Source organism: Gavialis gangeticus, unplaced genomic scaffold (genome assembly GCF_001723915.1).
Source record: "Gavialis gangeticus isolate Ggan-Ray unplaced genomic scaffold, GavGan_comp1, whole genome shotgun sequence".
In the NCBI taxonomy this organism is placed as follows: domain Eukaryota; kingdom Metazoa; phylum Chordata; order Crocodylia; family Gavialidae; genus Gavialis; species Gavialis gangeticus.
The window spans coordinates 66,474,448-66,501,987 of NW_017728993.1; the positions used below are offsets into that span (position 1 = coordinate 66,474,448).

General features: G+C 43.6%; 2 protein-coding genes across 5 annotated transcripts in view; one reads left to right on the forward strand and one right to left on the reverse strand.

Moving 5' to 3' along the window:
- Positions 1 to 6,018, forward strand: part of CUNH1orf112 (chromosome unknown C1orf112 homolog) — a 29,518-nt gene extending 23,500 nt beyond the window's left edge. For 3 of the 4 annotated variants that reach the window (XM_019501900.1, XM_019501902.1, XM_019501903.1), the window contains exons 18-23: positions 462 to 557; positions 1,292 to 1,405; positions 1,872 to 1,976; positions 2,351 to 2,431; positions 3,362 to 3,481; positions 4,846 to 6,018. In XM_019501900.1, coding sequence (XP_019357445.1) covers positions 462 to 557; positions 1,292 to 1,405; positions 1,872 to 1,976; positions 2,351 to 2,431; positions 3,362 to 3,481; positions 4,846 to 5,037 — 708 coding nt within the window. In that variant the 3' untranslated portion in view covers positions 5,038 to 6,018. The remainder of the gene's footprint in view (positions 1 to 461; positions 558 to 1,291; positions 1,406 to 1,871; positions 1,977 to 2,350; positions 2,432 to 3,361; positions 3,482 to 4,845) is intronic. The other variant, XM_019501904.1, reaches the window with a different exon arrangement.
- Positions 5,807 to 27,540, reverse strand: part of SCYL3 (SCY1 like pseudokinase 3) — a 35,450-nt gene continuing 13,716 nt past the window's right edge. The window contains exons 5-14 of the mRNA XM_019501905.1: positions 25,557 to 25,613; positions 23,187 to 23,289; positions 21,347 to 21,458; positions 20,097 to 20,174; positions 15,309 to 15,448; positions 14,303 to 14,490; positions 13,260 to 13,431; positions 9,933 to 10,094; positions 7,743 to 8,473; positions 5,807 to 6,255 (exon numbers count right to left, since the gene is read on the reverse strand). Coding sequence (XP_019357450.1) covers positions 6,193 to 6,255; positions 7,743 to 8,473; positions 9,933 to 10,094; positions 13,260 to 13,431; positions 14,303 to 14,490; positions 15,309 to 15,448; positions 20,097 to 20,174; positions 21,347 to 21,458; positions 23,187 to 23,289; positions 25,557 to 25,613 — 1,806 coding nt within the window. The 3' untranslated portion in view covers positions 5,807 to 6,192. The remainder of the gene's footprint in view (positions 6,256 to 7,742; positions 8,474 to 9,932; positions 10,095 to 13,259; positions 13,432 to 14,302; positions 14,491 to 15,308; positions 15,449 to 20,096; positions 20,175 to 21,346; positions 21,459 to 23,186; positions 23,290 to 25,556; positions 25,614 to 27,540) is intronic.

Genomic DNA, 27,540 nt, shown 5'->3' on the forward strand with positions numbered 1-27,540 from the left:
TACCATCCCCTCCTGCCCCCTGGATGAGCCGTGGCTCCGTCCTGTGCCTGCCTCGCCCAGGCAGCGCCTAACTTAGCCCCAGCCCCACCTCCTCCGCACAGGAGGGTGTTGATCTGCCCCTTCCCTCCCCTCTCCCCTTTTACCACAACAGACTTACTAGCTGGACTCAGCTGTATCAGAAATCGGATTAGTATTGGCTGATATGCCTCCTTAAAAATCGGCTATCAGTATCAGCCCCCAAAATATCTATCGGTGCACCCCTACTTCTTAAACCACTTCTTTACTCCTTTTTTTTCCAGTCTCCTTCCCAGCTTTTCAGAAGTCGGGTGGTGGTCTATTTGTCTGAGGCCAGACTGAGTATTTGGGAACGTTATTGCAGTATTAAGTTTTTTCTACATCAGTTGAATTGCCTGGTGAGCAAAAATGTTCTGTTGGTAATGATATCTTCTGATCTGCTGAAGGTCTCGAGTCAACAGTGTCTCCAGCAGACACTCTGCTTACTGCTTCAGCTGCTGCAATTTTTCAGCTTGATGTTAGATCCTCAACTGATGATTCAGGTAAGAACCTTATTAGTCAGTCTACTTAGTAAATACTGGGCCCTTGGCTGACTAAGAAACATCTGATGAATTGCCTCCATGGTCTGATTTCTACCATTTAGCAACAATGAAGATTTTTGACTTTATTTTGAATTCTTTCTTTGATGCCTTTGCTTAATGCTATGCATTGGTCACTATGGTTTTTAGGAATGTCATGTGTTTTATCCCCAAAAGTTAAGTTTGTGTTTGTGGGTTTATGTCTATAAAAAGTAATGTTGGAAATGGTGGATTCAGGCATTTTGTTTATACCTTGAACAGCTCTAGAATACTTTCTTTGCTGCAGGTATGTGCCATTGCTGCATCAAATATCCCATCTAACTTTCTGGGCCAGTGGTGCCTAAACTATTGGCTCTGTGGGCTGGCTGTGTGGTGCCTGGTCAGTCCACAGGCTACATCCGGTCCATACTCCTGATACAGCATGCAACACTGGCCCTGCTGGGGCCTGAGCCATCCGTGTGGGGTTTGGAAATTTGGTGTTGGGAGAATGATGGCAGTGTTAACTGCAGCTGTTCCCCTGCTGCCAAATTTCTGGACTTGGATCAGATGACACTGCTCTGCAGACTAGGGGTTGAGCACTCCTGTTCTAGATTTTGGCATACTCAAGTTCAGTGGTCATCGCAGAGCCTAGTGGATTAAAGTTTTGATCTGTAGTCCTGTTATTTTGTGGGTCTTCATATAGATTTATTTTCCTGCAGGTATTTGCACTGCAAACTTCCCTCGTTCAGTTGGATCCTCCAGATCACATTCGGTTGGCAGCACTGGATTTTCTTTCATCTCTGGGAAAACTGTTTATACCCCAAGTAATCCAGGTAAAATGCACTGGGGGTCACATTTATCCTGAGCTTTTATATTTATATATAAATAAAAAAAATTAAAGGATCATGTTCATGAACTATAACAGCACCACAGGATAATGATCCTCAGGAGACATTTTTAAGACAGGAGATAATGATTTACATAGGTTTCATATTCCACTGAGATTATCTCAGTTGTACCTAATGACTGTAGGATGCTCAGTGCACTCATTTACATGTTGTCGTTTTCCAGAAGTTTGCTAGAACTAGCGCTTGAGCTTTAGATGAGGCGTGCGCATAGGATGGAAGGGTGTTCCTTCTTACCATGTTTGTTGCCAGCCAGCACTGTGGCTGACTTTCTGTGCTTGCACACTACAGGGCTCAGCAGTGTTTCCTTCACAATGAATCATGACAGTGGTATATGTGGAGCTCACCACTGTGTAAGCTATCTGATGAGAATTAGAATTTGCTCACTTTTCAGGGACAAGTTGTGTCCAAGCTGTCGGGTCTCTTTGGCTCTCTGTTGGCTGACAAGACGTGGCTGATTCACCAACATGCACTGGAGGCATTTGCTCAATTTGCAGAGGTAAGAATGGCTGTACTTTGGATATACACATTCGACACTTAATTTATTTCATATAGAGATTTTTTAATTTCTGTTGCTGCTTTCTGAATTCCCTTCACTTTGTTAATATCATTTTGGCAGCCAGTTGCCTAGAACTGACTTTGGTATTCCTGATACTACTGCAACAGAGAAAAGGGGCTATGCAAGGAAAACATAGTAATATAAGCTTGGACGAAGGAAGAACAGATTTCTTATGTCCTGAATACCACATACACTTTCTTTTCTCAATCTGTGCACGTAACCCATTAACACAGATACTTTTTCAGGTGTTCTGTAGTTCATCTTGACTGCTATGTTGAAGACTAATCAAATTTTTTGCTCAATACCTTTGACAGGAAACAAGCCATGAAGACATAGTTCCTCAGTGCCTTAATTCTGAAGACAGTAAGAACAAAGTTGTTTGCTTTCTGGCCAAGGTATTTGGTTGAACTCTTACTATTGCCTTGCTTAATAGAGAACGGCTTTTGCCAACAATAACATGAAATCAGACTGCTCTGCGACTGGAATCAGATTTGAGTTTTTAATATGTCAGCACTGGCTGAGATCAAGCATAATGTTGACACCTGCTATAAACTCCTCACCCACGCAGTTCTCCCAATGCTGTTCAGTTTTGACTTGTTAATGCCTTGACTTTTCCTTTCTTGGGTAAAGGGTGACTCAACATAGGGAGGGGTGGAGGTGACTTTGTAAGTTGAGAAGGTGTCTGTAAGTGAAAAGATGACAGGTGGCAGCTCTCTTGTGCTGTAAACAATTACAGCCTAAGTTAGCAGTGGAGAAAGGCCAGGTCCCTAACCCCCCTTGCTGGTTTATGTGCTGTTTTTTTCATGCTCCAGTTAAAAAGGGGGAACCTTCATGAAAATCTGTGACCACATCAGCCTCCATATCATGGCTTGAGAAAAGCTAACAAATGTGCAAGGGAAGAGAGAAAATTATGTTGCCTAACTGGAAGAACACTGGAAAATCTTTACATGAATGCAGTTCACTTACTGCCTTGACTCTAGAAAGACTTCAGTATCTGTTGATGAGCCAGTTTTCCACTGGTCATCCAGCACTTCAGAGGGAATAGATCTGCTGGAGGGAGTACGTAGGTTTTTCACAGCAATCAGTAGGAAGGCAGCAGAGCAACTGGTATTTGGCAGTGCTGTCACAACAAAGGGTGGGTGGCTGCTCCTCCCTTTGCAAATCTGCTGGGTTTGAAACCTTGCTCTGAGGAAGACAGGCTGGTTGGCAGCCTAATGGGATTTTTCTCACTTTAGTTTTGAAAGTGTATTTTCATTTCCCCAGAGCATGTATACAGGCTGGAAACGCTGCTATTCTGGGTAACTCTCCTGTGGTTTTTCCCTTAGACAAGGCAGGTGGAAGAGATGGCAGAAGCAAGGGCAGAAAGAATGAAACAAGAAAATGCGGTTTGCAATAGATACTTTCAGAAAATGAAAATGGATGGTGACCTGGGGTCAGTATTAGAGGTATGTGCATCATTCACACTAGTTGAACTGCATATTGGAGATTTGTACCAATTTTCAGATGTGGTGAATGGGCACTTAAGTTAGGAAGCCTGCTTGTTTTTTCCTGGCTCTTGTTATGACAAGGGCTTAACCCTCTCAGCAAGCAGAGTCTGGCTTTGAGACTGCAGTTTAGGCTTCAGGTGCTGCACTGCTTTTGCCTCTCTGGACTGAGGGAGGAGTCTGCAGGTGGGGTAGTTAGTGCCATGTGTCTTGGCCCATTGACAGTTTCATCCAGACATTACAAAATCTGCTAGTGATCATGTTCAGGGCTCTAACAGGCCACTTTTCTAAAGGTTAAGGAATTGTTTACTCCCAATTACAAGTCTTAAAGTAAATGCTGTTGGTGGTAGGGATAATATATATGTTACCTCTGTCTCATACCCTGAGCCAGGGTTCTCTAATAGGATCTGAGCTCAGTACAGCCTGTTTCACTCTGAAGCATTGCCTTCTCAAGGCAACAGCAGCAGGAGAACCAGGCTTGCTTCTGTAACAGACTTAGAGCAGGCAGTACAATGCATAAGTAAGGGCTGTGCTTTTGGTTGCATGTTGGTGTGGGGTTCCTTTTTCCCTCCACTTCAGTGGTTCATGCCTTTGCAGAATTACTGTGTTTACTTCAATTTAAGACTATATATATTTTCTCCATTCAATTTGGGGGGAAAAAGCCCCTTGTTGTAGATTGAGTAACGCTCCACCCCTGCTCCATGCCCATTTACCTCACGGCTCCTGCTGGGCCAGGGCAGGGAGCATAGAGCATGTGCTGCCTCAGCCACACAGCAGTGGTGGCAGCTCTGCTCACAAGACTGAAGCTGCCACCACAACAGCTGCTGCGTGGCCCCAGCAGGAACCGGTGCTGAAAAGGGAAGGTAAGAGGGGAAAACTAGAACAAAATTATAATATCCCATGCCTAGAATCTATTCAGAGTCATCTTCAATTCAGGTAAATGATGATGTTACTGTGTAGAGGGCAGCAGGAGTACCTGACAGCCTGTACTCACACTCCAACTTATTAATACTTACAAGGGCACTAAAGTAAATCAGGAAGAACCTGCTAACCACCAGTAAAAAAAAAAAAAAAGGAAAAGAAGTTTGAAAGGCAGGAATCTCCACTTCTGATAATGGGGGAACTTCATACTGAAATGGCATGACACAAATTCTCACTGTAACCACCAGTGCTTGAAGCAGTGAGATCTTTGCACCCAAAACCTATGTGAAAAGCTCTCCTGAATGTGCTCTTGTGCTTACAATAGATAATTTTCCATTTAAGGCTTTAAATGTAATAGGACAGTAATATATTAGATATTTAACAGCTTGTGTTTGAATCTGCAGCCTTCAGCAAAGAGAGCTTGTCATTCACCCTCCGAGGAGCAGTATAAGTCAGCAATAGGCACAGCAGAGGGGGCACTGGAAGCTGTGAAGTTGCTGCTGCAGAAAGGACCACCACCTGCTTGGCTTACAGTGAAATTAGAGGCTCTACAGGCAGCTCTAGCCAGCTTAAGAGACCATGTGGTAAGAAACTGAAATGTGTTTAGACATTAAACTGCACAGCTGGCAGAGACAGTGCCACACCAAGATCCCAGCTGAAAAAACAAACAATCTAAGAAGGAGTTACTGTGGTGATAAACTGGTACAGATTAAATGTTTCTTCAGTTTGTCCTCTGTTAAATTGCCTCATTAGTGTTAAGGGGTGGTGACCTGCCTTCCACATTCGTTGGCTAAACAGGCTAACCTATTCTTGTGTTGTGTGAAGGAGCTTATGTTTCATGCTGTTGGTTGCATATAGAAGACAGTGTTTTAACTGCTGCAAATTGAACTGACAAGTTTAATAAGGTTGTCTTCAGTGTAATAAGGTGTATGAATTTTTTGTAAGAGAAAATTAATGGCTACAGCAGTTGCCCTGCTATGTGTACAGGTAGAGGGTGGTGACACTTTTTTAAATTAAATTGTTAACAATGTGTGTGTGAACACTGAATGTTTTCAAATGTATAACTTAAGGTTTCATTACCTCAGAGAATACATACCTTAGCTGCTGTTCCACTCCAACATTCATCTTTTGAAAATACTCTTTATTGGTCAGGTTTAAAGAGGAGTGGATTTTGAGCTGCGATACAGTTTGTATCAAACACTCCCTCCATTAACAGTCTCCTAGCAGCACAGCATGTAAACAGAAATAAACAGGTCATCCAGGTACCCAGTAGAGTCAGTCTAAAATGATTGCCTTTTGTACCTGAAAAGTCAAAGCCTTTTTCTCCAAAAAAAGAAAAAGTGGTACAAACAGGAACAATTTAGCTCAATTAATTCAATTTTCATTTATTTTCAAGAGTTTTCCAAAGCACTGATGATTCCTGGAACATAAGGATAAATTCCCTCTCCTCCTCCAGTAGTGTGTTGGTACCATTACACAGACCCTTGACACTGTTCTTCCCACAGCAGTGCTATGCACCTTCCTTGTACATATGGCTTGAGCACAGGCCTTAACCTCACTATTTTGGCACAGGCTGGAAGAAAGAGCATCCTGTTGCAGGCAGTTAGGCTGCACTGGGGTCTTACTGAGTGCTGGAGCAAGTGCCTCTTCCTGGTAGTGGTGGTGAGGTATTGATCCATAATAGTCTGGAAGCAGTGACTCTTCCTGGAGAATCTGATAAGTCACAGAAAGCTCTTGCCTCCACCTGTCCTTCACCAGTTAGTGTCATCCTCCCAGTTCAGCTCTTCCTCTTCATCCCAGCCTGCAGCATCAGCCTACAATTACATAAGAACCATCATTAAGGACTTATTGTACTGATGTTCTTGAGAACACTTACATGACAAATATACATGATCATCTAGGTCATGAAAAACCGTGCCACATGTTTGAGGCCCAAAGACCAATTATTAAAGAAGCCTACCCCACCAGGGTGCAGTTTGAAGCAGTGTTGAGTGTTCAACTCTGATCTCATCTTTGGTTTATAGAAGGCTGAGAGCAGCTGGAGCTCTACCCCTCATGTTAAATAAGCAGTGTCATGCATCTATTTCTGTGCCAGTCAGAAAGCACTTGCTAAGGGAGAAACAGACATTCCCTAGAAGTAGCAATAGTTACTGCCACCTCACAAGACCAAAACTGTTACCATCTGCAGCTGCCACTCTTCTTTGCAGGTAGAGGAAGATTGTGAATTGAAGATTTACCAAGCCCTGCATCCTGTCTCACACACATTCCACAAGGAGAAAAGTTGTGCCCTCATTCTAAGAAAGCCCCACAGAGAGAGAGAGCGCGGAAGGGAAATTAAAAAAGGGGTTACAGCTTCATCAAGGATGACCCTTGCTCGTCAACACAATGCAACAGTAAAGTACCCTCAGGTGGCAAAAAGCTTTTAGGAGAAAGTCAGCCATCCCTTCTTTCCAGAAGGGAGCTGTTTATCACAACTTTAAAAAGAACACAGCTGGGTTTTAAAATGCAAAGCTAGTATAGGAAAGATGCTTCAGATCCTTATAAGGGAGAGAAGAATGGTTTTGCACAGTCAGGAGCCTGCATGCTCCTGTAGCTTTGGCTAGTGAATCAAGCTAATCAACTAGGCTGCATAGGTGTACTGACTGTTGCTTCCTGACCCCTCTCTTGCTCCTGCAGTTTCGTGGAGAACTACCTACAACAGAGCTCTGCACTAAAATTTTTAAAAAGGTGTAGGGGGAAGCTTTTAGTTGCCTTTACTTCTAAAGAATAAGCCCACCAGAAAAAAGTTAACATTTAAATATTATGCCTCCTACACTGAACCCTTCCACTGCACTTCAGCTTTCACAGTAAAACTACCAAGGCAGCAAATGACAACCAGCTCTTGGAGGTTCCCTGTCTAGATTTGAACCTATGAAATAGAGGAGAAAGGATTTAATAACCCCCCTTTCTGGTCCTCAATCCTTAAGCCATCCTGCCTGTTAGTTGGAAAGACCCTGCATTTAGGTCACATTATACTCATTAGTTGTGTGCGCCTCATAGAATGAATAGTATCTGCAGCTACAACAAGTCTATGAAAATCAACAGAGTATCTGATGACTTAAAAACCTCTTCCGAAGATAACTGATAGGCAGACAGAAGCACTAATTTTAAGCACTTATTATTCTGCATCCAAGGCCTTACTAATGGCTTCTGACTGAGAAGCAGCAGTGGGCTCTGCAGAACCTGCATGTGGTATGTATCCTCAAAACCACTCTTTTTCTTTTAAAACTGTACTGTTACTCAGTATTCCCCCAGTCCTCACCTCAGTAACTTCAATTGCTGCAAATTTGGATGAGAATGGCATGATCTGGGAGACTTCACTGTTGGAATCTGTATCTATGTGACTGGGACCAATTGATTCTGTCCTCAGTTCAGGTAAAAGCAAGAGTGCTGAAGATGGTTTAATGTCTGGGATCATGTCAGCAAACCAGTCCAACTCAGGGTCTCGCACTGGTTTCCTCTTTACTTGGATAGTGAACTCTTCTCCTAAACCAGTTTCCACTGCAGACTTTGGCCTCTCCTGAAGTGTTTTTGGCAACTCAGTAGTTTTTCCCAGCTGGTCTGGGTGCTCCCAGTTGTCATTGCTCCAGCTGTTCACAGGGGTGGACTTCAAGGGAGGACTCAGTTTGAGGCTTCTGGATTCTTTGCTCAGTTGGAGGATAGGAGGAAACAGTCTGTGCCCTGTAACTGCATCAGGTGTCACATCGAGGCTGTTCCCTGAGGACAGTTCAGGTTTGGGGCTGCTGGGTTCAAAGTCATCCCAGGGTTCCTCATCTGCATTATGTTCAGCAAAGTAGGGGCCAGCACTGCTGCACGGTTCTCTTGTTTGGATCTGTATGTTCACAGTTTTGTCAGTCTCTGTGTCCTCAGACTCGCTCCAGTCTGGCCACTCCTCTGGCAGCTTTTCAGAAGTACTCAAAATGCTTCTGCTGTTCCCCAAAGCATTAATTCCCTCAGGCAATCCATTCAGGGACAGCAGAGGGTCTTGCTTGCCTGGAGAAGACACAAACATTACATACTAGTGTCATAATCCCCTCATGAAATGAAGTTGTACTTAAAACTCCCAGTACCCTGACACTGCTTGACCGAGGAATATCCCAGCTTGGAGACTATCACTGCAACTATGGTCCGTATAGCTAGCATCCCACCTCCAACAGAGAACTATGCAAGCTTCTTCAGTGCTGGGGGGGGGGGTAAGGAAAGCAGTGGAGCAAGTGTCTCTTGCATCATAAGCTGTGGCTAATTTTCAGCCTAATACACAAGGGTTATTCACCTTGGAACATTAACTAGAACTGACAAGTGAGCCAGAGCAGATGAGCTGAATGAAGCTTCAGGAAAACTTGTATTTTATGGACATTTGATCAGCTTGCTGAAGACCAAGTGTATGAGCCATGGCAAATGTAACATCTAGCTTAATGGCAAGACGACAGGGCAGCAGTTCTAGCATTGTACCTATCTAACCCAGGGGCAGCCAAAGTCCAGCCTACAGGCTGTGTACCTGGTCAGCAGTAGACTCCATTTCCCAGCAACCCCTGCCCATATGGCTGGGGCTGGTTTCCATGGAGACCCCAGCAGCAGCCATGCTTATAGGGGGGCCAGGGTTTCCATGCAGGCTGGCCCCAGCAGTGCTGGCAAGCAGCAGAGGCACCAGCCTCTTCCTGGGGGGAGCTGTGCTGCAGGCAGCAAGAGGTGGAGCTGCTCCACAGCCAGACTGGGATGTTGCAGCAGTGACAGCGTGGTGTGGAGCTGGAGCAGAGCTGCAGTCTGCAGATCAGCTCTAGACCATGCTGTTACTGGTGCAACATCCCAGCCCAACTGCAGAGCAGCTCCATGCCCTGCTGTAGGCCCTACCAGCACTGCTGGGGCCCATCTCCACAGAAACCCTGGCCCTTTGCTATCACAGCACAGCTGCTCCTGGGGTCTCCATGGAAACCAGCCCCAGCCATGTGGGCAGGGGCTGCTGGGAAATGGGGTTTGGCCACTGGCCAGATCCACCATTTTGCCCACCCCTGATCTAACCTCCAATAAAAGGGCTAGTGGATTTGACGGGGTGTGAGGGGCAGGAAGAGACCTGCCCTTGCAAATACATAGCAATAGTCCTTTCTTGGCCAGCAGTATCATTGCTTACTCCATCCTGACTATCTGCTTGTCAACAGAACACCAAGGAGCTCCCTCCTGTACCATGGCTATTCAAGTCAGCTACAACTGTGCTCAGAGGCTGCATGTTTACTTCACATATTTCCCTGCACTCTTCCCAGTCAATTCTATCTAACAATTCACTTCACCGCAACAGGCTGCTCTGAAAAAAAATCATTTTTAAAATCATCATCTTCCATTGCTCTGTAGCCCTTTCAAAGCAAGCAGGTGGAGGTACCCCCAACTAGCAAACGTTTCATTACTGTTAAGTAGTAAGGACTGTCTAGGATGAAAGCATTGTTGGAGAAAAACTTACTCATCTTTAGGGCCACATGAGTGTCTGATCTTGATGGATATTTCTTGCTGCCGATGGGCACGTTCTCAGAGATGGGGCACTTAGGATACACACTGGAAGAGTTCTTCTGTAGGGGCTGGGACAGCTGATTTTTTTGATTGCTCAAAATGCGAACTGGGGAGTCTGCAGGGATACAAAGCAATATAAATGATGCTGTTAGCTCCACTGTTGTGACCACTCCTGCCAATTAAAGGTACATCATAGCGCTCCATTAGCTTTCATTGCTAAAATGAAGCCTGAGTTGGCCCAGATAATTTTAAACACTCAAGCCACTACCTTTTACAATACAGAAGTGCAGCCCATCATGACTGTTAGCCCCAATGTGCAATGGATTTAAGCAACACTCAATCAAAATGAAGACTTGCAAGTAGAGGTTTGTAGTGCCACAGGCTGCTCTTCCAGCTTCATCCAGAAACTGCTCCATTTTCTGCAGTCTGGGGGCATTCAGGCTGCTGGCAAATTGGTAGTGCAGCACTCCAATTCTCTTAAATGGAGGGCCTGGTGCTTTGCAGATCCCTGTGTGAATATAGCTGAAATTGTGGCACTTTCAAAAAGTCATTAAATGAAATAGCAAAATCCATGTCTGGATCTTATTAGACCGAAGACAATAAATGCTCTTTGTTTAGCCACTGGGCTTCTCAACACCAGTTTCTATACTACACAAAAGGTAAGAAAGATACCAGTGACACTCCCTTGCCCCTCCTCCCCTGGCTCCTATCCCTGCTGAACGCACGCATGTATGCAGAACAAACCCCTACGTGCTTCCCTTAGGCTTTGACAAAGCAGCTTGCTGGAATTGAATGAAAGAAGAGTTTTAGGACACAGCAACAGGTAACGCACTAATGGCTCCTGCACTGTCGATACAGGGGCACTAATAGCTACTGACCTGTTGATGCAGATCATCAGCTGCATTGCTCCTCTAGATTTTACAAACTTGCACAGTAAAGCTTTAACCCAAGAGGGCCATGACAATGCCTGCTCCATGGTAGACAGCGTTCTCTATCTGTGGTCCAACCAGGGATCACAAAATGGAGTGGGTGGGGGTTACATTTGTACTGTGACCATGTAACTGCTCAAGTGCAATACCCCAATGTAACATGTTTTATCCTAGTGCAGTTTGATTTGTCTCAGTGCCATTTACCCCAGTTCCACTGATGTCACCTGCAGTTTGCTGGTGGAAACAGAGTGTATGCTGGGGTCTGTATCAGTGGAGCTAGAGAAGGCTGAAGAGTACCTGAGGGACAAGGCCTACAATTCACATCAAGGAAACCAATTAGCTTCTACATTTTTATTGTAAAGCCAAAACAGGTAATTTACAAATGGTTAAAATGTAACAAAACTCCTAGACACCTACTTCTTCCCTACATTTAACAGCATCTGTTCCACAGTTGGGTGCAACTTATTAACAGGAACCAACTCTGAACAGCTTTTAACTAAACTCACCAAACCACTCTGAACCCCTTTAATTAAAGGGAAGGTTGTAACTTTGCTGGTGCACAGTTGGTCCCAGCCTGGGCTTTCAACAGCAAGTTCATCTGTTCTCTTCCCCCCTCCCCCCTCTCCCTTAAGAATTTCACTGATAAAGCTTGCTGCCAGAGCAATCTGTTGCTAATTGTGCTGCTCCGGTGCTATTCTTGTAGATTAATTTCACTGCTAAAACTGATGATTTTTCAGGAGTCCAAAAAGTCTGAATTTGTTTAAAATATGGATTCTGGATGTTTTTTAATGTAAATACATTAAAAAAATAAGAAACTCACTTAAAATGAAATGTAGGCTATAGATTGTCATTTTACATTTACTATGCTTTATTGAAATCATTTAAATAAATAAAAAAAAGTGCTTGGTGACCTGTCCACAAATTTTAATAGGTTTAAAAGTGCCTTTTTCCATTACATACAGAATCAGGGAAAAAGTATCTAACTCTTAAGGTGAATTTAAGCTCTAAGGGAGATGCAATGTCACATGTTGCAGTAGATTTCTTTACTACTTTCAGTCTTCATAATGCAGCGAATGAAGTTATTCCCATTTTTCCAAACGTAACTATTCTCAGCAACTGTTCCTGCAGAAAAGCTTTTCCCTCATTTACTAGAGAATATTTTCTTCATTTGGACTAGTTCAAACGTCAAAAACTGGGGAGCAGAAAGAAGTAGGAAAGTTCGTTTTCCTCATCCAATCTATGAATGAAAAACCAGGTGGTAGAAGATGAGATCTACTGGGTTAAGAAACAAAAAGACACCAGGCCAGATTTTTCAAAGAGATTTAGGTGCCTAAAGATGCAGGTAGATGTTTAATGGGGTTCTCTCAAAAGTGGGTACTAAACAGTTCAGCTACTGTAGTCTCATTGAAATTGAAGGGATGTTGGTGTCTAACCTCCTTAGGTGGTTTCAGGTATCCCACTAGGCACCTAGCTGCATCCTTATGTGCCTAAACACGTTTGAAAAATCTGTCTCCTGATGACTAGAACCAATCCATCTATTTACTAATGAGGTATTATGCTTCCTTGATTGAGGGTAGCAGTCGGTAACATTTTCAGGTGACAGGCCAGAAGGGCCCAGCTCCTGTACAAGGAAAGCGCCTTGCTGCCCGGTGTGTAGTGCACTGCAGTCAAAGCCTCCAATGCCAAAGCCCCAGCTCTGTGGGCCGGATTCAGTGGCTCCCTGGGCCAGATCCAGCCTGCAGGTTGCCAACCCCTGGTTTTAAAGGCTTATTTTTAAATGCAAAACTGGCTTATTTTTTCTAACATACGCAATATATTTAAGGTTGCTTTGACTAGTACAAATCAATTTTAACATCAAATTCCTTTACATGTAAGTGAATTCCTATTTCCATCCAAACAGTTTGACACAAGTCATAAGTAAAAATCTCATCATTGATAAATGAGTCACTTCATCATCTTCTAACCTAGCAAAAATAAAATAGCTGAGGGGAATTTATGCAGCTCCTCATCTAAAAGATTTAATAGCTTAATTGTCCAGATAGACTATAATTCTGGTTAGCAAAAAAGAAATATCAAATTTAGCATCAAGGCAAATCACCACAGGTTAATGATTATTCTAATGACAAACCTCTTTTTAAGGGGAAAAAAAGAATTCAAATGCTTTTGATTTATATCACTATTAAAATCTGCAATTTCAAATCACTCCAGTCAGGTTGAGAAGAGGCCTTCACAGACATTAAGCTTAAAGACCATGAGGGACTTGCCTTGGAGTCCACGGAATACACATAAAATTGGATGGCACAGATAGATCCTGGAGCCTGGGCTCCCAAATCCTTCTAGTATTTACCTACCATCTGGGGAAAGGTCCGTAGTTTTAGTGAAACTTGGTACAGAGCGCTTGAAAATCTTGCTTCTTTCGCCACCTACAACCACCTCAGGTCCAAGCAGAGAGACCAGGACTGCTAAGCTGTGCAATGTTATTGCCACAATGTTATCACTAGAATCTCGAAGGCCCAGTAAAACCTAAGACCAGAATACAAGAAGACTATTAGAAACACAGTAAGGATTCCAAGCCAGTTTCTCTTTAGCTCATCCGTTAGAGTGGTATGTCTGCAGCATGATTTATTTTTAAAATCATCACCTTTCACAGTTCATCCAAAGTTCCTAATGTGAAACACTATGCTGGGGTAAGAAATTAATCTTTCACTCCACAGCTGGGTTCAAATTCTAGCTTATGTTACACATTTAAATAGCTGAGCGCTTAGCCCCCAGTGAAACTGGACTGCTTTGCAAAACTACCTAGTAGTTTGGTGCAGTTCAGCATGGTCAGCCATCTCTGCTCACAAGACACTTTGGACTGAAATGCTGGAGCAACGAAGTGGGGATGCAATGCATGATCATGAATGGAGATGTTGCAAGTCAGTGTTAACACATAGCGACAGACTTATGAAGGCATGGGTCTATGATGGGAACAACAAAGGAGTGCTCTGAATCAGGATTTGTGTATACTGGTGGCTTGGCTTGAGACCGGAACAGCAAAATGTGTTTCAAGTCAGAATTGAGGTATGCTGGCAGAGCTGGGGTGAGGACAGGAATAGCAAGAAGTATTTCAGATCAGGCCCATGGGGCACTGGCAGAGCTGTTAGCCAGGGGATGGGGAAAGGAAAGCTGGATGCTGGGAGTGAAATAAACAAAGGGTACTGCACATCAGGCTTGAGGTGCATTTGGAAGAGTTGGAGTTTGGGGAAAGCTTACAGAGAAGTTGCCCACACCGTGCTTGACTGCAGCCAGGACTATGAGATCTTTACTTTTAACAAGAACAGAGTTCATCCCCGCAGTGTAATTCCCCACATTTGATACATCATGTACAGTCCTGTTGCCTCTCATCCTTAACCTGTGGCAATATGATGTTTTTCAATTCATCCCGTGTGAACAATTCTGCATAGGTATCGATGTGAGACAGCAACACCATTCGAACATGCTCCTCGTGAACCTCAAACAGCTTCAGCAGCACAGGGATGACATGAGTCTGGAACAGGGCTGGTGAGAGCAGATAGCTTGTGTGGCAGTCTCCAATATTATCTAGGGGAAAGAGTTTGAAAACAGGACAAATAGCTTCCCACACCAGACATAACTTACATTGAGTTAAAGCTACTCAATTAAAATACGCTGCAGCCAGCAACTTCTAGGGCCAAGATTTATATTGTCACCCAACAGCCAGATTTGATTCTCAATCCAGGTCCCTCTTTGGGTCAGCCAAAACTGGGAACTGCAGAAGCAGCAATCTTGAGGAATAAGGTTGGGGAGGAAGGCTTTGTTCTTCAAGGGCAATCACTCTAAATAATTAGTGTCAAATGAGCCCCAATGAAGAATTCTACACAAGAGGGAACAAGCAGCAGGGACAGGAGATCTTCAGGAATCTAGCAGGGAGAAATTAAGTACTCCTAGCAGGGGGCCAAATGATCACCCTAAGAGGAAAAAAGTTGCCGCATGCCAACTTGCCAGCTCAAGCTAGGGCAACTTTGTTCTCTGCAAGAGTGTTAGGATAGGTAAACGGTGAGAAAAGGATACACACTGTGGTGCTGTAAGCAGGCCCCATGCCCCACCATCCCAGAAGGGGCCATTTATAGCAGCATGGAAGGAATCCAAGCAATTGCTAATCCCCTTTCAGCAACAGGAGGAAAGCAATATCACATAAGAGCAGTGGAAAATTTAGCAGACAAACCAGGGGACCTCACATCCTTCAGCATCTGGAATGACACACAGTTTTCTTTGGTACTTTACCATATAGTATTACCTTGGCTTAAACACCAAATGAAAACCTTTGGTCAAAGGCACTACTCTGAATTCACTCCAAATGTGTCAGTGTTAATTCTGGGGAGAGAATGTTCAAAGGTCACCTTTCTTTGGACCTAGCAGATGAGGAAGGAAACTCTTGACAGCTACAGGCTCAGCAAACACAAGCTGATTGAGTAAAAGAGGCACCAGCCGCGAAGCTATCAGCTCTTCTGACAAGCAGGCCACTCTATCCAGCAGGAATCTGTATTCCAAGAAAGAGTAATTAGTATTAGGGAAGCTTTTCGTTGAACAATTTATGACACGGTTTCAAAATGAGTTTCCCTTAAACATCCTTTTCTCCTTGCTTTGTCTGCCCTGTTTGCCTAGAACAATGGAGTCCAGGTCCTGATCCTAGTCTTAGTTTAGGCCAGGGGTGGGCAAAATATGGCCCAGGCACTTTCATCTGGCCCATGACATCCCCCAGCAAATTGCACCCCACCCAACTGTTCCGCCCACAAGAGTGGAAGTAAGGCGTCCACATGTACAACCGCCCAACACGCCCTATTAGGCCTTGCTCCCACCCTCTTGGGCACAAGGGCTCTGCCCAGCCAGCAGCTTCCAGGTGGGGCTTCTGCTGCAGCCGGAACCTGCTCGCTCAGGGCAGCAGGTAGGGAAGCAGTGGGGCTGGTGGGGGGGTGAGGGGCTGGAGTTGCAGCTCAGCAGAAGCAGGAATGCAGCACAGAGCCTCTGGCCAGAGGGGCAGCAGGAGCATGTAGTTCAGCTGGGCAGGGTGTGGATGTGAGTGTGTGTAGGGGGGTGGGGTCCCCTACCCATGGCATGCAGCCCCTGCTGCCTGGCAGCAGCAGCAGGTGGCAATGTCAGGGTGCTTGCGCCTGGTGCAGACATGGCTCTGGCCAGCATTGCGCAGAGGGAGGGAGCGGAGCCTGCCCCATCACCGGGGCTCCATGTCTGCAGCTCCAGCACTCAGCGGGGGAAGCCCCACACTGGAGACAGCTGCTTCCCCTGCTCCCTGCTGCGCAGTCCTCACACTGTGCTGGGAGTGGAGGAAGCTTCCCCACAGAGTCCAATGCAGGGCTTCCCTACTGCAAGTGTGTAGCCCCTGCGACAGACACGGCCAGTGTTGTGCTGGGGGTGAGGAGCGCACCCTGGCGCAGCCTGCCTGGCCGCTTCTATGGCAGGGGCTCCACATTGCAGGCTTGCAGCTCCGTATTCACATCAGTGCTGACCCAGCCTGTGACAACTTGTCAAAACTCCCTATGTAGTCACCAGGCCCAATAATTGCCCACCCCTGCACTAGAGTGTTAGAGCTTTCTTCAGAACTTTTTTACAAAGGCCTGAGGGTTTTTAAATACAGAAAGGAGGGGGAAAAAAAACCACACTGACTGACTCTCATTCTTTTTCTAGGCCCAGTATAATGTCCTGACCATAATGCAGCATCAACTTAGCTAGCTAGAAAGTGATTTTCAATCTTAGGTCCTTCCGTACACTTACCAGTAGCATGATTACAGCTGCAATACCCATTACAAAACCATTTTTTATGCTTATAAAATTTACCAAAAACTTTAACCCCTTAGGTGGAAGTTTTCCAAGCCAGTCGTCTCTCAGGCTGAATTTTTTTGTGGATAATTTTGCCCAAACACTTTTGAGAATTAAGCTAGCAGTCAACGCATTGTTTTACTATGTCAATTCTTTTTTTTAACAAGCACTAGTACCTTGCGGTTTGGAATAGAACTTGAAAGTTGGCATTGAAATAGCTTTTGTGTTATTTATGAGACTACTGTCCCTCTGAAATCTGCCCAAATTTAACAAAGATATAGGCTTCTGCAAAAAAAAAGTGCAGTTGGCACATGCTCATTAAGGCTTTCTTAGAGTTTCACTGCCAAATTCTTCAGATTCCATCCATGCTCAGCATGCTGCACCCCCCCCTTACAGCACCTAGTGCAGTGGTTCTTAACTTCTTAGACTCAAGGCACTGTTGGAAAATGCCAGCTCTTAGCTTTGGTTCGTTTCCTGACTACAGAAAAACAAATAGAGCAATTTTTTTGTTGCAAATAATTCAGAAAGACCATACCAGGTAAAAAAGTTTTTGACTCTATGGATTTTTATTTGAAATCTCTGGGTTTATCTGTGAATCAAGTGTACCTTGATTAAAACAAACAAACAAACAAAGTCACTGACCTACAGTACCACCCAGACTCTGCGCTTCCATCCCCACACAGTGAATGAGCATGGTGGTAAAACTGGACACTGTACAATGGCTATTCCAGGCTGAGGTGGGTCTTAACACTGGGAATGAGAGTAGAGAACCCATCTCTTTCATGGTCTCAATGCTCACATCCATCCTCCTTGCTGGGTCAAAGAATATGGCAAAGGATGACGCCTGGCATATACAGAGGGGACAAAAGCCATCTTGGTGGGGAGAAGTAGGCTGGGAAAAGGAGATTTGTGAAACTGGGACTAGAAACTGACAGTGTAATGGTAGGTTACAGCTTGGGACTGAAGCTGGGGAGACTGGGAATAGCTGAGCAAGGTGGAAAAGGGGACATAGATTGCCTGGGGATATAGAAGGAGAAAGGAAGCCAGGACTGGTTGAACAATGACACTGAGAAACAATAAGACTGTAGCCAGGGACAAGTTGAAATAGATCTGATCTGGGAGACCTTGGACTCACCAGATCAGGAGACTAGGACATGGTACATAATTAGAGGCCCTAGGTAGATGTAAGACTTGATAGCCAAGGAGCTGAAAGCTGACCTGGAGACAGCCTGGAGGAAGAGCCTGAGGCCATCTCAGAAAGGACAGCATCCTCTCCAATCAGTAAGTATCAAGGAAACCCAGTGACAAGGTATGCATCTCATCCCCACTAGGGCTGACCCAAGAGGATGACAACCCCACCACTGCTATCATTCTATTAGCTCAAGTGGCAGAAGTCCATGCAGATGTAAGGTTTGCAACGCTGCTGAGAAACTGAGTGACTGTGATGCTACATGATGGAATTTGTTTTATATTTTTTTCCAATTTCCTTTTTAAAGAAGCCAAGAAGACATTAAACAGAAGATAAAAAACAAGGTTAACCATTTAAGAAAGGAAACACAATTCAGTCACCTTATGTGCATACATTATGATAGTCTAATTACAAAAGCATCTATTGTTTTTTCCACAGATTCATTGATTGTAAGGCCAGAAGGGACCTTGGAAGATCATTGGGTCCAGCCCCCTGCACCAAGCAGGAAAGATAACTGGGGGTCAGGTGACCCCAGCAAGGTGACCGCCTAGTCTCCTCTTGAAGATTTGCAGGGTAGGTGATTGCACCACCTCTTGAGGGAGTTTATTCCACAGTCTGGACACCCTCACTGAAGACGTTTTTCCTAACATTGAGCCTGAATCAATCTTCCAGGAGTTTGTGGCTGTTACTCCTGGTTTTCCCCTTGGGTGCCCTGGTGAACAGTTGCTCACTGGAGCCCTTGATGTAATCCCCTAGTGTAGTGGTAAGCTGTTACCAGGTCCCCTCTCAGCTTTCTTTTCCTCAGGCTGAAGAGTCCCAGATCCTTCAGTCTTTCCTCATATGACTTGCCTTTTAAGACTGATCATACGGGTGGCTCTTCTTTGGACTCTTAAGCTTGTCCACATCCTTGTGAAAGCATGGTGCACAGAACTGGACAGTGCAGAAACAAATCAGGATCCAAATTTTGTAGCCTGATCTGTCAGTGTGGATCCTGCACAGCTCCAGTGAAGTCAAATGGTACATGGGACCCAGTTGAATAAAAAACACACTTTAGGATCAGGAACAATTTTTGAAAACTGTTTTGGCTAAAAATTCTCACTGTAGAGAGCAGCTTGGATTTAGTTCCTTAAATGAAATACATGACAGAGAACAGATGTTCAGGCCTCCCTCCCTCTTCCTCTGCAACAAAAAATGCTACCAGGATGCTACAAAATATTCGTTTTTCAAGTGACACCAGACAATTAAGTCTCTCCTTCACCCTTCCTATGCCAAACAAGTTACAGTTGATTTCCAGTTGTATCTCATGGACAATAAGAAAACTTGCTTTTTCATACCCCCACTGCCTATGATAAAGCAACTACCTTTAGTTTTGCGTAATTTCACGAGTTCCCAATCGGGCCTCTAGAAAACACTGAATGTTTCAGAAAATATGTTTGAGATAGCTACACTACACTATTGTCCTGTTTTCTAGTCAGTTCACAGCAAGCAACAGGACCAATTTCTATACAACGAAAGTATTTGCTGATCACCTACTTGTATACCCACAGCTGTGGGACTGTCACATCACAACCGAGCGATCGGCATTGTGCAGAAAGTTGCATAAATGTTTTTAAAAAAACCTGAAGCCATGCAGAAGCAAAACCACACAGCGAAGGTGGTAATGAATACTTACTGACTGATGCCAGCACTGGATTTGCTTACCATGAGCGAGATATTAAACCAGAGCACAAAGGTGATGAAGTGTGTAAAAGGTTGAAATCCACAACAGAGGAAGCATCCACCCTAAGACCAATAACTGGGAATGTCTACTAGACACAAAACAGCATTGTGCAGGGATAACACCAAGCTAGTTCAGGTACCAGAGCAATATAGCCATGTTAGCATGGCACTGCCTGGGCTTGGCAGCTATACTGAGAACTGAGCATATGCAAATCACTATTAAAACTGACCCTTCTCTGAAAAAGAAAGCAGGACAAGTTAGCCTGGGAACAGTAGTATACTAAAGCTATATTGCTTTGTTACTCAAGCTACCTTGGATATGTCTGCAGTACTGCACTGTGCCATGTAGACACGTCCTGGAAATCCTGCTGAGACCTTAGCTGGAACATGATCAACATTTTCTCACATGAAGGGCCCCCAGAAAGACTGAAGTTCTTTCACTTACTTGAAAAATTCAGTTTTCTCCTCTTCTGTCTTTACTGTTAAACTTTTCAGAAAGTTCACAACTTCTAGGAAATCATTCCTAACCACAAAAATAAAGACTATGAAGCATCACCAAGAATTTTAAACTGAGCAACCTCCTATCTTTTATTCACCAGATGGAGGAAGACAGCGGAGCTTAAATGAGTGATATTGGACTAGGAATGTTGGAGTAAGTCTCAGCTTCTTATTTTCTATCCCCACCAATATGTTTCAAAATCCCACTGCAATCATTTCTAGATGGGAGAATTCAATCTCTATTGCTCATTCTATTCTTAGCCTCTCTTGAGGCTGATGGAGACAAGTAAAAGCACGTGTAATACAAGCATCTGTCCATTAAGAATAGGAGTGATATCAAAAAGTAATTTCCTCAGCCTGCTTGTTAGTCTTCAGTCAGAATTCAATGATGCCATGATTTTGAGGTCAGCAATTTGCAGCATCAAATGGGAAAAGCTACATTTGCAATCTCTTGAGCTAGTTACTGCATTATGGTGGGAAAAATACATGTCCTTCCTGGGACAATATTGATATCCTTAGACCACAACACACTGAGGGCAATCTGTGCAAACAGGTAGTAAAGCTGGATTTAAGGCAAACGTACTTTGAAGAGTCTTGTTTTCTAGGCCATGCACTACCCCCACCCACAAAATGAGGAAGACTCAACTGGGTATAACCAAGAGGGTTGCTGTTTTTCAACAAACCTGCTCCAATTTCAACACCCCACTGTGAATGAGATGAGGCTTTTTACATTTGAGACGCTTTACCAACACATCTGTCTGAGCACAGTAAGTATAGGCCATACAACAGGCAACTTTCTGACTGCTAAATGAGCCTAACATGGGGAGTGGATAGTTGATCCTTCTAGTTTATCTCAGTGCTGTGCTATTAGCAAAAATGAAACTGACAAAGTCCCATCAATTTCAAGGCTGCTATTAAGGGGGTCGAATAAAGTAATAAAACTTAATGAAGGGTGGGCAGCTGTGAGCTGGCTGTTCCCACATGAATTAGTCAGCTCATTTAATTCACCTTAAGAGATGCTTTTAATACTGAAATCAATGCCCACCTTACCCATTAGTAGTGCCTACTTTTGGGTTGCTAACATCTTTGACTTTCTTTTTGGAGGTTTGTTTCATGTATGATACATGAAGTACAAACATAATTACAGAATAAAGTACTTAAGATGCTCATAAGTAACCAATGCATGCATTTACTCACCTGAAGAACTCATGAGACAGCAAGCTGGACAGGGGTGGACGGCACTTTGGATCTGGATTCAGCAGTGTGCAGTGCAAGGTTTGTTGAAAACTTGAGAGAATATCTGCTGAAACTGAAAGCCACACATCTTCCATTAAATTCCACTCCAAACATGGGGAACATGCAGGACTCAGAGATTCCTCCTTCCTTAGGTGGAAAATCATTATTTCTCAAATGCTGATAGGTAACAAAGCTTACCTACCATTGTCTAACAGCTATCATAAGCTTCTTCCTGTTTTAGAAACAGCATTTTTAACTCATCTCCCCTCGCCTGAGCCAGCCTGCTCTTAAAACATTTAGGAGCAAGCAGAGATAATGCAGTTTATAAAAGCTAGGCTTTCTCCTCAGCTTGATAAGATGACAAGAGTAGCTTCCTTTCTTCTCACCCTCCATCTGCCCTACTGCTTTCTAATTCAGAACTATAAAGATTTAATTATACTGAAGTTTCTATCTGATACCATTACAATGAAAGTCAAGTAAGTTTCTAGTCCGTTTAGCCACCATATAAAAAGTGTGCACAATGCAAGCATATAAAAGTAAAACAGAACTAAAATAATCTACTTATGCTCTTACAAGAGGCAGCATGGCCCAATATATTAAGCACTGTTCAACTTGGCAGAAGATTTAGGTTGTATTCCTAGTGTGGTTACTGGCTTTCTGTGAGACCATGGCCAAGCGGCTGGCCTCAGTTTGCCAGTGTGAACAATGGGATGAAGAAATTCATCCTCTGTAAAGTGCTTTGAGATCAACAGATAAGTAAGAGATAGGAGTTTATTGTTAAGCACAAGTGATCTTTCAATAAAAGTTAAAACACTGGAAATCTAAACTGGAAAGATCCCTTTTTTCTCCAGAACCTATGGGGCATACATAATCCATGGACTGAGGAAAAGAGTTTTACAGTATTAAAGGAGGATTTGATATTCACAGCAATGGGATATAGGAAAAACATTAAGGGATGTCAAACTTCATTCTTCAGGGCACAAGCCAACCCACCAGATACACAGGACTGGGAGAGAACTTCTATACAGTAGCTAAGGCAGGAAGGTCTGAGGCATTTGACATGAAAGGAGACAGAGGATCTTTTTAAGGGAAGAGAAGAGATAATGGAGTTCAGATGTACATCTGTCTTTTAACTTGATTAACCTAAAGATCTCCTACCTAACTGTAACATAAAACTTGTTCCTGCATCCAGTAACATGTCATTACACTATGTTACTGCAACTAAGAAGCACACAATATTAGGCACAGGAAAGTCTCACAACCTTTATAGTAATTTGCACTTAGGTAGTTCCTTTCATCTTAAAGCAGCTAAACAAATTCATCACCCACATTGTGCAAAATGGAGAAATTATGCAACTTACTTACAGCCATACAAAAGGGAAGTAAGATTCTGGAACAGAGCAGTTACCCCAACTGTTTAAGCTCCACACCAGCTACCGAACAATACTATCTCTCATATATATTATAAAGACAGCTTCCCACCCTACACACTGATTTCTGGTGTCAGAGTGAAACTTATTACAGCATAAGGTAGTTGGAACCCCTAGAAATCTCCAAGTCTATGAAAGCAAAGCATGAAACAGGAAGAACATGTGGATAGAAAAGTTTTTAATTCCTGAAATTCATAGCGAGTGCAATGGACAGTCCTTGATCGCAAAGTTTGTCACACTTCTCCTGGAACACAATTCCTCAAAATGAAAGATATTTTTGTTCATGCTTGAACACAATCAGCCACAGGATTACTTGGCATGGGTGGTAGCTAAATAAGGGCATTTTATTATAGGTCGTGGAGGAATCTCACCCTGATCATTCAAGATTGTCAGCAGATTTTCAATCATTGTTCCAAAGGAATAGGCATCTCGGGCATGTCCATGGCTTTCAGAAAGAATGCAGAAATCTGCAGACTAAAGAAATAAGCATCATATAGAAGGAGCTATACAATCTCCACCATTACCTACCATCCTTTCATTTTCCAAGTCTTTTCATAGCCCTGTAACTCCAACTTACTTTATTTGTAATGCACTATTATGCTAAACTAAAGGACTTTTGCCTCAAAGAATTTATAATCTAGAAGCACAAGTAAGTACATTACTATTAAACAATACCCTCAGGAATGCATTCAGCAATCATAAGCCAACAACTTTCTGTATTTCTATGGAAACCAATGTTAATCGGGGATAGATCTTACGCTCTATTCAGAACAAAGAGCTTATTATATTTTAAACATTCTAGTTGATTACTAGGGAAAAACATGGACATTAAGTGCAAAAGCACTATAAAATTATGTGGCCACAAAACAACCAATAATATCCGATAAGACCTTGGGTTCTTTAGATAGTCTAAAATGGAGTATACTGTTTGCACCAAGTTTTACATAAAAATGGTCACTTATTTAAAAAAAATTTTGAACATCTATTTAAGTGAAGCTCGTAATCTTTGATCTTTGAGCATCTGAGTAACAAACACAGATTTCAGTTTCAGAACTCATACTTTCTATGAAATTAAATAGTGCATAACTGGATTGTTCTTTGTGATGTAAAATTTACATAAACCACAATCTTCAAGAGGCCCTGATAGTGATGTTCAGGAAGCACTCTCTGCACATGAGAAGCAATATTTTTAATATATGAATTACCCACAGAACCACACCTGCCTATATTGGTCACATTCATTTCATAAAACTTAGTATAATCATTTCTGTTCTGTTATCTTTAGAATGATTAAAAATACTAACCCATACTTGCCTGGTATAGGATGATTTTCCAATTTTTTTAAAGTTATAAAATGACCAAACAGAAACAGTACATAATCTAACAAGCCATTTATTTAACACATGCACCCTATGGAAACAAAACAAAACCTAGGCAAGGAGGGGGGAGACAGTGGGAGAAGGTTTGTTTTTTTTTGTTGGTTTTTTTTAGTTAAAATCTGCCAAACATGGGATCAACCTAGGAGACCAAGGGTACAATAGCATGTGAGAGTAGCACGGCTGAATAAGCTCCGGTGCAGCTTGCACCAGTTTCTTGCTCCTGGGTTCAGTGTTTAAGTATGTGCCTAGGACTGCAGCACATTAAGCCACAGTGGCAGAGCCCCCCAGCTGGCAGAAGGACTGGTGGGGGTCAGCCTGCCAGCCTGGAGCTGCTCTGCCCCAGCTGAATGTGCTGCAGAGGGACTGGCTGGGGCACAAGGGTGCTGAAGTGCAGGGCTAGCTGGCAGCCAGGCCCTGCACTGCAACACCCTCGTGCCCCAGCCAGCCCTGGTTACTGTCTACACATACACTGTGGTGCACTAAACTCCACCATAGGACAGGATAATACTGCCCGACACAAGTACTAAGGCAGAGTTAATTAGTTTGTTCCGGCTTAACAGCACTGCATATGCAGATGGTGACACTTTAGTGTGGAGCTAATTAGTCAACTCCACAGTAAAGCGCACATGTAGATGCCCCCTGAAAGTAGTTCCTGAACCAATACAAAGACATTCACAATCACATCCCACATAAATCCAGTTGAATACAAAGTAGTTAGAAAAGAAAAACAGCATCAAAACTTGAATGCACAGGGCCTGAAGCCTAAATTCAATCACATACTGCTGTTCCCTGCAACTGCAAAACTGATCAATTGTGAGTATTTATTTGGGAAAAAGCATTTTACATTTACTTATCAAGAAAGAGGAAGTATAGAGCAACTATGTCACCTTTTTAAAAATGGGAGTTGCATGGAAGGCATATTAAAAAAAAAAAAAAGCATATCAACAGGGGTTGCAAAGCACCGAGCATTACTTATTTAAAAATATGGGCTGGGACAGAGCTACCAGATTATTCGCTGTTAGGGCTCTTGCTCTGTTCCTGGCTAATTCTGTTAAGACACCTCCGTCCCTCCTTTTAAGAATACCCTAGATAGGGATAGAATAACAGACTTTATTCTGGAGTTACCTAGGTAGACATACCCTCCACACCTAAGCATATAGATTTCAGGACTTCTATTTAACATATATCTAATAAAATAGTGTGTGTACTATTTCTTTAGGTTTATATTAAAACAGAAATCCTACATAATATATATAGATGAAAAATATTTTCTGAACTTCTGTGTTTAATCATCCTCCATAAAGAACACTCTAGCAAGAACAGAATCTTTTGCTAATTCTGTAACATAGCAGGGCTACTTACCATCTCTTCAGGAGGGATGCCTGCCTGGTCTCTCACTGATTTGATATCACACAGGAACTAGAAAGGTAAAAAAGAAAACTTCATGATAAATGTTTTGTCCTAATCACTTATCCAGATTCACAAATTGGTACCAGCATGTAGAAGATGAAACCTAGTAGCTATGACTGCTTTTTTTTTACTCATTAACTGCCTCCTCCACTGCAGGCCATACATGCCAAGGCCTGCTGAGACTAGCTGAATGTATAGCACAAGATTCTCCTTCCACCTCAAAGTCAAGAAGTAGCCATGCTTCACCTACCCCAGTGGGGAACTTTCAGGTATCTAAACATTGTGTGTAAAATGCCAAGAAGCCCTGAAGTAACTGCATTTTACCAGTTTAGCCCTTCAGATTTACAGTATTTATTTGATTTCTACATGAGATTTCCACCCCCCTCCACCACATTTAACATGACAGGAAAAACTCCTTCATCTTAGAATGAAGTAGGAGGTGGTGGGGAGGCCAAGCTGCTCCTGTGGCTCTAGCTCTAGTCCCAACCCTGACCCTAACCCCAGGTTAGGGGTGGAGCCATAGCTGTTGCTTGCCCTCCTGCCACCTCTGCACCCCACTGCCTTTCCCCTGGCCACAGACTCAGGGCCAGGCTGAGGCTGTTTCATGCCCCAGGCTGGAACAGGGATATAGCCTACCAGTGCTGAAGGAAAGGGGGTGGGGGCAGACAGGGAACAGAGGCTGCAGCAGAGGGAGGGAGACAGAAGAGCCTGAGGTTGCTGGCAGAGGGATGGGTAGCAAGTGTGTGCATGTCGGGGGGAGGGACAGAGAGAGCAAGCTACTTGCCTTTTCCATTGCCCCCCAACTGCTTCTCCTACCACCTGCCCCTTACTACAGCTCTTCTAGTGCTGCCCCCACCATCTGACCCCTGTCAATGTTTTCCCTGCTGTAGTGGTAGTGAGGAAAAATGTAAGACAATCTTCCAATAATTAGTTTCTATATGTGGAAAAATTTTGCAAATGTACAGCATTTTCCATATACAGAATCTAATTATTGGGGGGGTGAATCTTAAATTCAGAGTCATCTTGGATTCGAGTAAATACGTTAAGTCTTTGAATGTGTTTTGCTTGGACTTGAAAAAATACCCATGGTCCTTTAATAAAAGATTTTACCCCAATGTTCTTGATGAAAATATTTTTTGCAATGTGCACCACAATGTCTGTCTTGCTGCTCCCTTCTCAGAGGTGATAGTATATCAGTAATGCTTTATGAAAAAAATTATGAATTCCCAGATCCTGTAAGATGAAAGGTAGTAAGCACCCATATATTTAGTTATGCCTCTGACTCTGCACAACATATAGCAGAAATCAAGATAAGCATTCTCCAACATTATTAAAATCCAATGAGATGCCAAGCAGGGAGATCCAAAGCCTTCTTTAAATGGTTTTATTTCTCTGCTTGTTTTAAGGAAGAAGAAATCATTCTATTTCATATTAAAGTAAATATAGTAAAAAATAAAGTAAAATACCTTTACTAGCCGGAAGTAGTTGAGAGATCAGCCCCAGTGAGGCTCCCACCTAATCCTCTCCAACCCCAACACCTCCTTGCAGCCAGCTCTCCCCTGAAGGACTAGTTGACTAGCTCAGTGGTCTCAAATCTTTTTAGGTGAAGATCACTTTTTCAAGCAAAGGGCAATCCAGGATCTACCAGGCCACCCTCCCCACCCTCCAGCAGGTCAGTTGGGGGTGGGGGGCAGATCGAGGCCCCCAAAGTGAGGGAGGGAGTGGGGCACGGACTGGGGTGAGTGGGGCCCTGGCCAGGCTGGGCTGGGGGAGGTTCAGAGCCTGGGTGGCTTGTCCAGGTGCACAGGGTGGGGGCAGGCAGCACATGTACCCCAATCTGGCACGATGGTTGCCGCTGCACGCTGGGTTTTGTGCTCCGAGTCCTGCAGCAGCAGCTACCTCGCCACACGCACAGATCGGGGGGGGGGGGGGGGGG